At 40.6% G+C, this 15,601-nt stretch overlaps 1 protein-coding gene across 1 annotated transcript; it reads left to right on the plus strand.

Annotated features, from left to right (window-relative positions):
* Positions 1–5,120, plus strand: CIRBP (cold inducible RNA binding protein). The gene is made up of 9 exons (XM_087964852.1): positions 1–59; positions 1,060–1,169; positions 1,352–1,458; positions 1,722–1,860; positions 1,947–2,031; positions 2,129–2,193; positions 2,290–2,405; positions 2,447–4,797; positions 4,991–5,120. The coding sequence occupies exons 2-8, from the start codon at positions 1,067–1,069 to the stop codon at positions 2,645–2,647; spliced, it is 816 nt and encodes a 271-aa protein (XP_087820978.1). The 5' UTR covers positions 1–59; positions 1,060–1,066; the 3' UTR covers positions 2,648–4,797; positions 4,991–5,120.
* Positions 5,121–15,601: the final 10,481 nt, after the last annotated feature.

Consider the following 15,601-nt stretch of genomic DNA (forward strand, 5'->3'; position numbering starts at 1 on the left):
AGTTCGCGCTGGGACTTCGAGGGTTGTACTTTGGTCTGTGCCGCCGCTAAACTACATTGGTAAGGGGGTCGCGCGTGGTGGTCGTAAAGGAAAAGTGTATGAGAAAAATAATGATGTAAATAGACGTAAAATGAAGAGGGAACCCGGAAAATAAATTTTAATTAATATAATTGGGGCAGGTAGTGGATATGGTAAAATATTGGTAAGATTATTATTTAAGTGCGAGGACTTAACTGAGGACTTAACCAAGGTCTTAGCTGGTAGTGAGTTGGATGGTGGTCCGCGGAAAAGACAAAATGGTTTCCAACCGGCTTTTCGGGCAAACCTCAAAATGGCTCCTGAAAAGAAGATTGATGGATAACGGAATCGCATGCGAGGAATAGGACCATGGACAGGAGCTTTTAAATGCGCATGCGCTTCAGTTACCGTGGCCCTCTGCTGGAGTAATTGGTGCAGGCGCGCATGCGCGGAAAGGTACCGTTATTGATGTTAGATTGACGGGATATATAATTAAACATAAATATGTAATATATATAATTAAGTACGAAACCAGACAGTAAGACGCACGACTAAATGTTACCCTTTTATGTGGAATATTTCAATATGTAAACATTTGCATGTGTCCTGTATCGATCGCCAATTTTATCTATAGCCAAGTAGCTTCATTTTTCAAAGTTTAATGTTCTTTTTGACACAATAGTGCATTGCAACTTTTAATAAATCGAACTTGGGAGTACTTCAAGTAAACTTAAAAGGTGCTCATAGCTACAGAATTATGTGTTTGCTTATTTTTTTAAAGTGTCAAAACAAGGAAAACAAAGCTGAGGAATTAAAAAAAATACATGGTGTAGCTTGACTCATTTTTCAGAAAGCATTTTCAGTATTTGCTTACCCAAGATTTAAATATAAACTTGCTGAAGGTAATAGGAATTGTGTCATTTTTGTATGAATGAGCAAAATTGTACTTCAATCTTTGATACAACCGAAAATGGAAGTGTTTACTGGGCTTGGATTTCCAAACAACCTGCAAATACTAAAATTGACTGATTTCTTTTGCAGAAAAGAAATGGCATCCGATGAGGGAAAATTATTTGTTGGTGGACTCAGTTTTGACACCAACGAACAATCACTTGAGCAAGTGTTTTCTAAATATGGACAGATATCTGAAGGTAAAAAAAAAAAGCCCTCATGTCCTCTTACTTATACTGCTGGAAGTTTATAAGAGATGGTTTCTTTTTTGAGAATCCAAGAGTGTTTAGCCATGCAGAAATGTTGTTCTTTTGGTAGCATTTGTCACATGGAAATTTTATGGGAATGAAGCTATACACACTTTATCTTCTCTTCCCTATAGTTGTTGTTGTAAAAGACAGAGAAACACAGAGATCCAGAGGGTTTGGCTTTGTAACTTTTGAGAACATTGATGATGCAAAAGATGCAATGATGGCCATGAATGGGAAGGTGAGGAATTCTTACTCTCACTTTTAGCAAGCAAGGGAGATAACATGCTGAATGTTGAATTAGAGCCATAGACTTGGTGATTGGTTAATGTTTCATGTTTACTATTGATTAAAAATGTTTTACCACTTAGATAATTTCTATAAATACAGCAACACTTGATTCATAATCATTGTCATTTGATACCAAAAGTGGTGTTAGTAAAACTTAATATTAACCTGCGTAAGGTTTGTGAACCACTGTTGATTTGAAGGTTTGTTTTTTAGTCTGTTGATGGCCGCCAGATCAGAGTTGATCAAGCAGGCAAGTCCTCTGAAAACCGGTCTCGTGGATACAGAGGGGGATCAGCTGGAGGGAGAGGCTTTTTCCGTGGAGGCCGAGGGAGAGGCCGTGGATTTTCTAGAGGTGAGGTTCTGTTTTCCAGTAATTTGTAGCATCCGATATAGAGTTGGTTGAATTTATTTCAGTGCTTGCATTGTTCTCTCTTCCAGGTTCTGGAGACAGAGGTTATGGGGGCAGCAGATTTGAATCTAGAAGTGGGGGATACAGTGGATCCAGAGACTATTATGGAAGCAGGTATGTACCTGACAAATGAGATGCAATGTCCTGTGTGATTCGTAGTTATTGATATGCTTAGTTGAACCTGTTGCCGCCTTTCTGCCTTCCTTAGCAGAAGTCAAGGAAGCTATGGAGACAGGCCTTCCGGAGGATCCTATAGAGACAGCTATGACAGTTATGGTAAGTCTTAAATCATGAGGGAAGGCGGATGTGCTGACATGGGAATGTATGGAGGCACTCTTGATCTTGCAGTGACAATCTTGGAAATACTTTAAGGTTTGTTTGGAGCTTTTGCTGGCAGCCTTTCTCTGCCTATGAGAGGCACCACTCCTTTGGCAGAGGCCCTAAGCACTTGTGCCACGGAAAAGCAAAAATCCTCATTTAATGCATGTGTAGCTCTAGTTGGATCCAAAGGCAAAGCATCCATAACTAGTTTTCTGAAGCTGAAAAGAACACCCAGAATCCTCAAGCCAGAAGGAAAAAGGATACAAAATGGGTGGGACGAGATAGCAAGCTAGTGTTTGAAGTGCTTGGCAAACAAGTAGGGGAGGAAAAATTGCTGGAACTTGTCTGTGCTTCAGTGCCTTTACACAACTCTGCCTGCTTCTTGTCCTCAGCTACACACAACGAATAAAAAACCTTCCTGGCTCAAGATCGTCCTTCCATTGGCTGTATTTATAAAGATTTTTGGAGCTTCGCTGAAATCGTTCTTGTGTAGTCATCTCCTTTGTATTCTCACTTTTGTAGTAAACTCGCAATTCTGATCTTGTCAATAACACAGCCTTGACAGCTTCTAATATGTGATGGTCTGTTCAGACTCAAAGAAAGCGCTGGGTTTTTGTTTTGTTTTTGAGTGTTTTAATTTTTTAAAGCACTTAAGATTTTAGTTCATTTGTGAGCAAAGGCGTGTATGTGTTTTAGTTTTTTGTGTGTGTGTTTTTTAAAAAAAGACCGGAAGGTTTGGGGCCCCATATCTGTTTTTCTTTTGAGCAAGAAAGGACCTTAATTGTTCAGTAGAAGCTGAGCAAGCTGTGAACTCTTTTTTGTTTAGTGCATAGTTTTTTTTGTTAAAAAATTAAAGCAACCTTTAGTGTAGCAAGGTACTGTAGCCTGGGTATGAATTTTAAAAGGCAACCCACCTTGATATATCTAAAGAAATAATTTTGCTTGTATGTTCAACCTGCATTAAGAGACTTTAACTTGTATGCCATAAAATTTAACCCAGAGAGACTGCAGATTTTACTACCCAATGAGTTCATTGGAAAAAAAAATATGTTTGTTTCTATTGTCCTTTTTTTACTGAAAGAAAGTATGCCTAATTCAATTGTTGTAACTTTGAAGTGGTGAAAAAGGATTTCTTGTACAGTTTTCTTTGGCTTCACGAAGCCTATTAAAAGTCCATCTGAAAACAAAATCTGCGCTTGACATGTTACATCTTGCTGCACAACACAAGTCTGGATAAACGTGAAACTGTACAGTTAGATAGGAAGGAAAGTAGTTAAGTGGAAGGCCATACCTGAGGGGAAAAAAATTGGGCCCCACATTTCTTGTGAACAAAAATGTAAATAATGCTAATGCTATACTTTATTAGGCCTAATGACATCAACTGGGCAGTTTGAGAATTGAAACAAAAGTACTGGAAGGACCTCACAAATTTGTCCTTTAAAACAGTCACTTAGCTTTGGCTGGAATCGTTCCAACCTTTGAAAGAAGAAATTAGATTTCACTCATTGCTGTTTTAATATGCTGTTGCAAAGTTAGGTTGAATAAGATGGGTAGCTCGTGCTAATTAAAACAAAAATTAGCTTATTAACTGAAAACCAGCGAAACATTTAGCTAGTCCATAATGGAGTCTTGTTAACTGGGTCATCTGCCACTAGTCAGTGTTCCAAGGCCAATAATTGTGACCTAATTTAGCTAGCTTTGTCGTTGCCTTTTAAGTTCTAAGAATTTTCTGCTAGCATATGGAAAACTGCAGTGCCTTGGCGAAAAAGAAGTGTTGTGCCTCCAACAGAGAGAACCTCTGAGACGAAAGCTGCTCTCTTGGCTAGTTCATATGTGGGGATAGTCCTGTAATTCGAGGTAACTCTTTTCCTCATGTCCGCATCCTTCCTCCTGTTGAGAGCTCATATATATACATATATATATATATATAAATTATTTTTGGAAAGTCTGTTAACCTATGTGAAAACATTTTTTTCTGCCAACCTTGTTCAGCTAAAGCATTTTTTAATTTTTTAAAATTCTTCCTTACGATGAGTCTTTGGCTTTTATGGCATAACTTTGCTGTGGGTCAGAAGGGGGCATATGTACAGCCATCTCTTTGCCAGTAGGGTTACCGTAGATGAAAGATGGGGAGCTGATTTCTGCTCATCTCTGGAGATTTAAGATTAAGTCACGTAACCTTAATGTTCTTTGCCATCTTGTTTGCATTTTAACTTTTTCCCCATAGCCCACACTGTTCTTAAGCAGCCATTATCAACCGTGACTAACTGCTTTTTGAGGGATCAGGTGCCATTGGCCGGTCCGAGGGAAGCGTCTTGGAACAGTTGGCCCAAGTTGGGTTCTTGTGTTACCTTTGTGGAGACCCTTTGTAGGAAACGCTGCTTGTCTTGTTGAAGGGTGGGCAGGGTAGAAATTGTAGCATTTGCTCGGTGGATACAATTTTTTGTAACACAAGTTTGTCTTGGCAGGTTGATGGAAGAAACTGACACTTGAGATGGAAATGGATGTTTCAACGCTGAGGACCAAAGTCTTAACTGAAACTGTCAGCTTTGCACACAGGTACTGATCTTGTGCAAGGTTTCTCTGGCTCCTTGGTTGCTATGGCAGAAAAGCTGCGGAAATGGCTGCTTTCAGCTACCTGACCTGGCTAACTTTAAAGGAAAAACCCTCTTTAATTTCAATTCCAAAGCAAAATTCATTGAATCTAACAATAATGTGTCATATTTTAACACTTTTTTGCTCCATCTTTCAGCTGCATGTTTCTTGGAAGAGGATTGAGAAGGATCATGGCAATTTTGATGGAAAACAGGATTGTGAATTAGAATGCTCTGAATGATCCAAGAGGACATGTACAGAACCTAATAAAACAATAGGGCTAAAAACTTGGGTGGTGTGAATGTTTATAATTGTGAGGGTAATTCTCAAGGAAATCCAGTCCTTGTATTCCCTTTTTGCAGACCTGTCAAACTGCTGGTGGACCACAGGCCGGATATTGCCCATGATGCAGTCGGGTTTGACACCCCTGCCTTTTTGCGTGAAAGCTAGCTTGGGTAACTTGTTCCTTCATCCCAATCCACCCCACCTCCTAGGGGTGGTGGTGAGAGAAATAGGAACATATGTTTGCCACTTTGAATTATTTGTAAAGGGTTTTTAAAAATCATATATTCTTTAGTACTAAGTAGAAATTGAATATGCCTTTCCTATCCATTGATAAGGGGGAGACATAAATGAGTCCCATAAGTGCTTAGAGTTGACTTATCTCCCAAACGAGATTTTGCACAATGCAGTTGGTTAACCAGTTTTACAGTAATATATTTCCTAGTTTTAATACTAGTTAATGATGTTCATATTAATACAGAATTAAGTCAGTGTCCTTGGTTTAGTCTAACTTGTGTAGTACATTAAATTGAAGCTACTTCTCATAGTTTATTTCTGCAAAAGGATTCAGCATTCCTCAATTTATGGAGCTCTAGCTTTTTTTTAAAAAAAAAAAATCCCATGTCACTCCCTCATTTTGTTTGTGAGAACCCACAATAAGGCAGTACTGTTCAGCAAAGGCTTAGGGGCATGGGCATTCCCTTCCTCAAACATGTTGAAACAATTGTGGAAGCTCTTTTAAACAAAGGTTTCCCAACTTAATGTAGTAGTTGCACATTATTTGGTGGAGACAAGCAAACACACAAGGATCCTAGTTTAGCTGTGGAACCAAGTGTCCAGCAGATGCTATTTGTAGCTTCTGATTGAGGTTTTAGGAAACTGGCTTTTATGAGGTCAAGCTTTGACTAGCTGTAGCTTGAGTAGTTTTACAAAAATACAGCTGAGTATTTCTTTTTTTAAAAAAAAAAGTTTTATTAATTTTCAAAACACACAAGTCATCATTATCCATTACATGTTTTTCCATTGTAAATTTAACAAGTCAGATAAACTATAATTCTATTTTAAACCATTTCCATATAAACATACAAAAACCTCTTATCCAATTTCCCTTTATTTCTCTTTACTCTTATTCAATTTTATTATTATTTCATCTATTTCTGACTTAGTTACCATTATTCTCATTCTATATTTCTACAAGGTTTTATTAATTCTCCCCCCAAAAAAACAACATATACACACAATACACAAAACATAAAAAAGATCTTTTTGGAAAGTAACTTGGACCCAGGTATCTCTCTTTTCATGGACTTCAATTATATTCATGCTCATCTTACATATCATTACTTATTTTATTTATCATTCTAAGTCTTCTATATTAACTTCTCCACATATTTCACTCTTCTTAATTCTATCTTAATTAATCATCTTAATTTGAGTTATTATATTTATATCTTTTGTCCATTCTCTATTATACCTTTGTCTCATTCCTTTTAAAAAGAAAGAAATTTCTCCTGAAATCACTAATCAGAGTATGATGCCTTTCTATCTCCCCACTAAATCAAATTAATCTTTAAAATACCCAATCCGATTTTGCTTGGTACATTCTAACTGAATAATACATCCAAAGCAATTAAATACATAGTTAAACAATAGATCTAAATATTAAAAACAAAATACTATAATGAAAGTTTTATAATAACATCAATACCATAATCTTATTAAACTCTTTAATTAAAGTTTAATATTCTAAATCTCCCCTCATATTATATTTTCAAACCAATCATTATTAACATTTCAACATTTTAATCTCTTATCAACTCTCAAGCCATTTAAATTTTCTATTTCTGATACAATACTACAATATCATCTTATGTACCTTGCAAAATCTCTTTGAAGAAATTATACTTATCCTTTATCCCTAAAAAAATTCTTTTTCCCATTTAATTTCAAAACTTTGTAGCTTTTCTCCACCTTTTCCCTTTCTTTCTTCTCCCAACAAACCTTTCTACCCCCCTTCTTCTAGCCTCTGCCTTACTGGCTTCCCTTCTCTGTCGTATTCCTCTTCCCTTTTGTTTACCATCCTTATATTGATTTTGCACCTTGTTTTTTCCTTTCTTAAATGTTTTTTAAATCTTAAGTCCTTTATTTCTCTTCTTTTCCCTCTTCCTTCCCTCTTGGTCGAGTTCTGAGATTTATTAAAGATGGCTTCCTCTCTTTGTTCTTCTTCTGTCTTCATCTGCTGCAATGTTTGTTGATAGTTAATAAACGCCATTTCCAAAAAAGGCAGGCTTCTTTCAAACCAGCTTTACCATTTTGTTTTGCTTGCTCATAATCTTTTCTCAGTTCCTCGATAGAAGAAGCCATTATAAATCTTTTCTTTTCTTTTCTCTTACAACAGCCAGAATATTCCAAAGGAAAAATAAGACAATCCCAAAGTTATCAGTCAGTCCAAACCAAGACAGAGTTCCCACTCTCTCCTCCTAGGGTAGTATCAATTAGAGAAAAAGAAAGTCCAAATCTGTTTCTTAAAATCTTATTGCAATATATTTTAGTCTTTCAATCCTTAAGGCATCTCCTCCAACAAAGTCTTAGCATACAAATATTTTTTTTTAGTCCTCTCTTTTCCCACTCATCGCTTAAAGCCAGTTTCCACCTAAAAAAATAGGTTTCTTAATATTCACTTTTTATTCCGTAAAAAAAGAGGGTAAGCTATCCTTTCAACACCATTAAACTGCCGCTTTTTCTCTTCTCGAAGGTATCATTCAGAAAATCGTGCTTTTCAGGAATTTTGTTAAATATGTCTTAGAGTCCTAGGAACCAAGAAAAACTTTCTCCTCTCAAGCACTTTCTCCACTTCCTCCTGCGCATTCTTACCCGGCTGCCAGCTTCTTTGTGGCGGCCATTACGGACCGCCGCTGCACGTCCTGGGAAAAGGGGTTCTGCCGGCCGGGAGGGGTCTGCAGCACCCCAAACCCTTCTCCGGATCCCCTACCTTCAGCTGCCCCTGCAGGGCAGCCTAGCTCCACCCGTCTGGGTCGGAGCCCCAAAACGGCTAGCGCGGCAGGGATCGCGCAGCTCGCAAATCCCTGCCGCTCGCAAAGCCGACAAACCGGAAATTCCCCAGCTGAGTATTTCTAAGAGGCTGTTAATCTAATTGGTGTCTCGAAAATTATGTAGCTAGAATTGGAATTGCAGGTTGATAAATTATTTTATTGATAAAAAGCTAGGTGTTCAAGAGGCTTTCAACCTAGTATGTAATGGGTTGCTTTCCCCCCAGTCCTGGGTCTTGGGTTTAAACCAAAGATTTAGGCCCACTTGAAGCTAGGCTTGGATGTGCAGTTCTACAATAAACACCAGAAAAATTGCTGATAGCTTTAGATGACTAGTCGTAGAAAGGCAATCCCTGGATGGATGGAGCTTCTATTTTCTCTCTTCCAAACATGAAATTCCCTGCATAATGTTCATTGGAAAACCACCTCATTCTTAATTCTGCAGAATCCTTTTTTATATAAACATCTCAATTTCCTGTAGGACAGATGTTGGGAGGATTATTGGGCTTGGTGTTAAAATACCTAGAAGGTTTGGAGCTTAGAAAAGCCAAATCTTCTATAAACATGCATTACCCTATATATTTTTAGCCTGCTGATTATTTTGCCCACCTAAATGCCACAAAAACTGTTTTTCTCCCCTTTTCTGAATAGGTGGGTGGACTCCTGCCCAAATATATCCTATTGTGCCAATTCTAATTTTCCAATACCACTTTGGAGTCCAGAAGCATCTTTATTAATCAGTTGCTCAAGCTTGGCAATTAAGATACGGCCTTCAACTCCCAGAATACCCCAGTCAGCATGACTGATTGGAATACAGCTGTGGATTAACGTCGCTTTTATGCTGAAGGAATCTAAACGTGGAACAGAAGGGGGGGGAGGGGTCCAATGGACTCCTTGCAGGCCATAATGGCCTCACTGGGCAAAATCCTGTTTTCTGTATGTCCATAAGATCAAGACTCCCAGTCTGCATGCAAGTAGCAGAAATGGATTATTCCACTGGATTTCCAATTCTCCCGCAACTACATTTAAAGAATTCACACATTTTATCAGGTTGGCACATAAATTCATTTTCTCAGCTTTTTTCCTTAGACCAAAGGCTGGATACAGGTAATCCTTTGAGTTACGAGTGTCCCATCATGGTCATGAACTTGAGTCACCCATGGGACTGACTCAATTTTCTAAATGTTTTTGTGGCAGTTGAGCAAATCGATGGTGATTTAAGTTGTGCCAAAAACTCATTCACTGCTGGGTTTTGGCAAAAGCACACCCACAGCAAACAAATCACTTCGTAAATGCCTGTTTTGGGTAAAAACATCATAAAACGTGGGATACTGCAAATGGCCGTACGTGTGTCCCGGTTCTAAGCACCGGAAGTGCAGTGTGTGGCTACGGGGGGGGGGGGGCACCATCAGAAATTCAATTCTGGGTCAAGTATCCCTGGGATGCTATGTCGCAACTTCAAATGGTTGCTAAGTGGCTGGTTGTAAATAGAGGACTAATCAGAATACAGCTAGTCCTGGACTTAATGATGGTTTAGTGACCAAAGTTACAACAGCACTGAAAAAGGTGACAGATTTTCACACAGCCATTGCTGCATCCCATGATCACGTGATCAAAATCCAAGCTCCAAACAAACCTTAAAATTCCGGATGCTTTGGCAACTGGTTCCTATTTATGACGGTTGCAGTGTTGGGTCATGTGACCCCTTGGAGTCACATTTAAGAACTGCAGTGATTCACTTAACTGCAGCAAGAAAGATCATTAAATGGGGCAAAACTCCACTTAAGAAATGTTGGGCTCAATTGTGGCTGTAAGTGGAGGACCACCCTTGACTTCTCCCCATTGAGTACCAAACAGTGAGAGACTTCTCCTTCCCAGCAGAGGGCGCTGTCTAGCAAGAGATACCATCTCCCCTTTCTGTTCAGAAAAACCAGGTGCTTAAAGAATCCTTTAGAAAAGGACCTGGAAGGGACCTTGGAGGTCTTCTAGTCCAGCCCCCTATACCTATACCATTTCAGATAAGTGACTGTCTAGAGGCTCTTCTTAAAAACATCCAGTGATGTAGCCCCCACGATTTCTGGAGGCAAGCTGTTCCACTGGTTAATTGGTCCTGGTAAGAAGGTTCTCCTTAGTTCCAGGTTGCTTCTCTCCTTGGTTAGTTTCCATCTGTTGCTTCTTGTCCTGCCTTCAGGTGTTTTGACCTCTTCTTCTTTGTGGCAGCCCCTCAAATACTGGAAGACTTCTGTCATGTCACCCTTAGCCCTTCTTTTCTCTAGACTGGCCATACCCAAATCCTGCAGCCGTTCTTCATATGTTTCAGCCTCCAGTCCCCTAATCATCTGTTGCTTCTCCTCTGAACTTTTTCCCAAAGTCTCAACATCTTTTTTGTAATGTGGTGACTAAAATGAACAAATCCGAATTAACGAGAAACTTAATTCAACCCTCTTGAGCACCGGGTGCGAGAGATGAAGTGTGAATTATTCCCACACCAGGCAAAGGGAAGGGGTGACTTAATGACAGTTTACTGTTTGCAGCTAGCCACGTTCGCCTCCAGCGGATTGTTTTCCAACTTTTCTTTAACCAACCATCGCCAAAGGGCGAAAAATACCATTTTTCAAGAGGGATTTTTAAACAGTCACGCTCTGTTCTCCTTCACATCACTGTCTCCCAGCTTTGGCTGCTCCAGTGGAACGATTCAACCGGTGTAACAACCAGATTGGTGAGCACATGCTTCACCTGCTCTATGTTTTAAAAAGCCAATTTTCAACTCACTCACTTTCTACTGCAGCCCCCGGGACTAAAAAGGTGGAGGCAGGGCAAACTGCTCTGACTGTTGAATCAGCTGTGCTTAAAAAAAACCAGGAAATAAAGCACAGGAAAGAGCATTGGGTGGGTGAGCTGGGCCAAATGCTCACCAGAACTACCCGAACCAGTCCAAACCAGTAGAACCCCATCCCTGGGTTGCTCCCTGTATTTTGGAAGCCTAAAATCACTACTTACTCAGGATTTCCCAACTGGAAGATGGGTGGACTTCAACTCCCAGAATTCCTTAGCCAGCATACCTATGCTGGCTGGGGAATTCTGGGAGTTGAAGTCCACCCATCTTCAAGCCGCCAGGATTGAGAAACCCTGCCGTAGGAGCTATTCTAAGCACGGAATCTCCCTTCCAGCGATGGGTGTGTTTTGCTGAGAGAATCCGTTCCACGGCTTTCCTCTGGGAACAACTTCTATTTTTGCCCATGGAAAACACAGGCGTATTTTCCATTCTACCTCCCTCCCCGGTATTCAAATAGTGCTGTGGAGGCAGCAAATGGAAATTCTGACAATCGACGGAGGGTTTCTAAGTCCTGCAGATTCCCTCTGCCAGGTGGAGGAAATGTCTTTCCTTTATTCCAGGCCAATGGGGGTAATTGGGGTCCCTGCAAGTATCAACTCTAGAGAAGGTCACCTGAGAAGGGATTGGATTAATCGGCATTTATTAAATTTGTCTCTTCCTTCTTCACCTTCCCCCCTCCTGTTGTGTCCCACCAGTGGAGCTGGCAGCAGATTCAGACAGTGAGGAGATTGGGGAGGAACATGGGCCAGTCCTGGAGTCTGGGCTCTGACAAGTGGTCTGCATCTGAGGCAGAGATGGGGCCAGGGCCCGTCTGACAGTTATCAGCTGCCTTTGAAGTGAGGCAGAAGAACAGCTGAAGCCTGTTCCCAATGTGCGTATGCGCAGAGCTGCCAGAAGAAGGGAACAGCTAAGGAACAAGGGTCGACTTGGGAGTAAAGCCACAGGTGGACAGTGAATGGCCCCTCCCAGAGGGGATAAAAGAGGAGCGAAAGGGGAGTCGGGCTTTGCAGGAGACAATTAGTTCATCTGGGAGAAGATCTGTTCCTGCGTTCTTGCCAATTATTGTCTGCTACAGTGTGGCATCTGAAAGATACCAGCCTGGCAACTCTCCCAAGCCTGCTAAAGGTCTGTAATTGTGGAATCTCTTGAAAGACTGTTGGCCAGGACTTTGTTGGAGAGGAATTCACTGTAAACTAAATAAAAGAGGTTTATCGGGACGAGAAGTCGGCTTGGTGCTGTTGGGTAAGCCTAGGTCAGGACACCTCCTCTTCCAGAGCTGTTCATTCAGCAGGTTTTCCAGGCACCTCAAAAACAGCAGAAACTCGGTTGCTCTTTATTACAGGTAGTCCTGGACTTACGATCACAATTGAGCACAAAATTTTAGTCGCTAAGCAAAACATTTAAGTGAGTTCTTCCCCATTTTCCTACCCGTTCTTAAATGAATCACTGCAGTTTTTAACACAGTTGTTAAGTGAATCTGGCTTCCTCATTGACTTTGAAGGGTGCAAAAGGGGACCTCAGGACACTGCAACCGTCATAAATATGAGTCAGCTGCTAAGTGTCTGAATTTTGATCCCATGACCATGGGGTTGTTGCAACAGTCATAGCTTTGAAAAACGGTCATAGCTTTGAAAAACGGTCATAAGTCATTTCTCAGTGACATTGCACCTTCTAACGGTCATTAAAGAAACTGTTTCTAAGTCGAGAACTACCTGTATTTATATTTATTTATTAAATTTATCTGTCACCTATCTTGTTTCCTTCCTGATTAGTAAATTTATTTGCCATTCATCTCGTTTCAAACTGATTCTGGGTGGCTTAACAGCATTAAGCCGCATGAATAAATGCTGTCATGGATATTTCCCCCCAAAACTGCCCATCAAAAAAAAAATATTAATGGAGAGGGATGTTTTCTGCCCACAATGGCAAGACACAAATCAATGCTACCGAGAAAGAAGAAAAAGAAGAATCTGGCATGTTTGGGCAATTCTCAAGGAATGCAGAAGCACAAAATATTTTTAAACATTTGCAAAGAGTGCGGGAAGTGGGGAAGGGAATCAAAGCTCAGACTGGATCTCCTGGCTCCATGCAGATTAAGCAAAGAAAAATAAAATGAGGTATGAATCGGTATGAATTTAAGCTTCAGCAGATGCTGCAAAATGCAGGGGATTGGACTAGATGACCTCTGAGGTGACTTCCATCTCTGTTTCTGAGCCAGGGCAAAAGATGTTGGTCTGGCAGCTTTCCATCTGCTTTTTAGTCAACAATAATGTAAAGCAAGAATGATAATGCCCTACCTTCCAGGACTGTTGTTATGGCATTCAAGAGAGAAGACCCACAATAGCTTTTATTTATTATTCACTAGCTCGATACCCGTGCTTCGCTATGAAACTTATGTGATCGGGCTTAGTTTTTTGGGAGGAAAATAAGGGGACAAAAATTCTGCCTCTGCCTACCAGCATCCATCGGTATTCATCTGGCTAGTGTCCTGTCAGTGTGAGAGAGAGTTGAGGACTGTTTGGAAAGTGAAACAGTATTTGCGGTGTGAGCAAGGAGACAGCAAGGAGCCTGGGCGTGGCTTAGCTCAACTGTTCTGTACTAAAGCTGCTTGGTGCTCTGAAACTGAAACTCCTCTGCTTGTGTTTTGCATTTGGAACAGATTTCTTTTCAGGTGGGGAGGGGGAGTAGAACTCCTTAGCATCAGAGCGTGTTAATAATAATATAGGAAATATTAATGCTCTGATGGTCATTTTGAAAAATCCTTTCTTAGTGAGCACTTACTGTAGAAGCCAAGAGGAACATACGTGCCAAATTTCAAGTTGGTAGGCTTTACAGTTCTGGAGATTTTGTGAAGGTGTGTGAGTGGTATTTTGCTTTTATATATATAGATTTGTATCCTACTTTTGTTATTTTTATAAATAACTCAAGGCAGTAAACATATCCAACACATCTTCCTCCTCAACAACAATTTGACAGAGTTGACTAGACAGAGAGATTGACTGGCTCTTAGCTTCAATAGCTTGATATAACCTTCATTTTCCAAAGTACTGATCAGTAACAAATGCCACGGACAAGTAACTTGGTTAGTCCCTCAGTGGTAGCCTGCATGCTATTTTCCAAAAGACTGCAAATGAACTATGCTGATAGTTGCCACATTTAACCTTGCTGGAAAGATAGCTGCGTATTCTCTCTGGGAATATGTTTTAATAGAATAATTTGTTTGATATCCACGGTGCTCTGGTTTAAAGCTAAAACTTCTCTAGCAGCTAGCTCACAGCCAATCTTGACTGATCTTGCAACAAAAATGAATTGAATGGAGTTAGCGTTAAGGATGAGAGACCACCAGGAAATACAGAAATGTATAATATAAGGCTTGGAAGGCTTTTTTTTTAATAATAAAAGAACAGTTTGGGAAGAAAGGAGTAGCAACCATTTTCACTTGTTTTCTCTGGGAAAATCCACAACTGCAATAACAAAATTATTCATTTGTGTATCAACTGTGCTTCCAACTTGCCACAAGCTCAAAGCAACAGCCGCAAAATAATGACAGCTCTATGAAACCCTTGTTTAGCTGATCCAATCTCTTCAGTTGGAGATCCAATCAGGAAATAAAAGAGGAATTTCCTGACAGTGAGAACTATTTAAGCAGTGGAACAACTGGAGTTGTGGGTGCTTTATCACTGGAAGTTTTCAAAAAAAAAGTTTGGACCACAATTTAGAATAGAAATAAATAGAATAGAAATAGAATAGAATAACAGCGTTAGGTGTGCACTCCTCAGTGTCCCATTTAACAGAGTTGGAAGGGACTTTGGAGGTCTTCTAGTCCAACCCCCTGCTTAGGCAGGAAACTACCATTTCAGACAAATTTGTCTCAAGGTTTGAGGACTCCAGCCTTAGGCTGGGGGTTAGACTAGAAGACCTTCAAGGTCCCTTCTGATCCTCTGAGTCTAAACTTTCTAATCAAAGGGTAATATTACCCACGCATCTTGCCAGTTTAGCTAGGCCCAAACTATCTAAAGGGAGGCACTGCAAAACAGCCAGTGGCCAGTTGATGGCGCTCAAGAGAGAACTCAAACCCTCCCCTGCCATCAGGCGGCCAAGCCCATCTTTGCAAATCAAAAATAAACAGCCACCATGGACGCTCTTCGGAGCAACTGTCAGCAGCCTCGGTCCTTTCTACACCTTGCTCTAAAGGAGCCCACACTTTTGAATCCAATCGCATTGATTGCAAAAATGCGAGGGGGAAAAAAAAGAGTCGATCTGGCTAATGCTGTGTTTGGGATCCAGTTCGCCCTGTTTGCCTTAAGAAAGCGGGAACCCGGATCGGGAATCTCCTTGCCTTGGCAGCCCTTCCTGGAAATCAGAGATGCAACACAGGCACAACAACACTTGGCCATTTTTTTAAAAAAAATCGGCTTTTACATAATTCCCCCCCCCGTTTACCCCGCCCTCCCCTCATTTAAATTCCGTCCGGGCTTTGTCCAATCAGAAACGGCTCAACGTCTTTGAATGGCACACCCGCCCCCGCGCCCCTCCCTCCCCCCCCCCCGCTTCGAGCTGTTGTATGAAATTGTGGTCACGTGGCTCTCCCCCCCCCTCC

This window comes from Notechis scutatus, chromosome 1, assembly GCF_049901735.1.
Source record: "Notechis scutatus isolate UNSWTSFEM ecotype Mainland chromosome 1, rNotScu1.2, whole genome shotgun sequence".
Taxonomy (NCBI): domain Eukaryota; kingdom Metazoa; phylum Chordata; class Lepidosauria; order Squamata; family Elapidae; genus Notechis; species Notechis scutatus.

Bases quoted from the DNA above. Each gene is read 5' to 3' on its own strand.
- CIRBP (XM_087964852.1), top strand. From the start codon at position 1,067: ATGGCATCCGATGAGGGAAAATTATTTGTTGGTGGACTCAGTTTTGAC. The intron at 1,861-1,946 runs GTGAGGTTCTGT...TCTCTCTTCCAG, and splicing joins AGGCCGTGGATTTTCTAGAG to GTTCTGGAGACAGAGGTTAT. The intron at 2,032-2,128 runs GTATGTACCTGA...CTTCCTTAGCAG, and splicing joins AGAGACTATTATGGAAGCAG to AAGTCAAGGAAGCTATGGAG.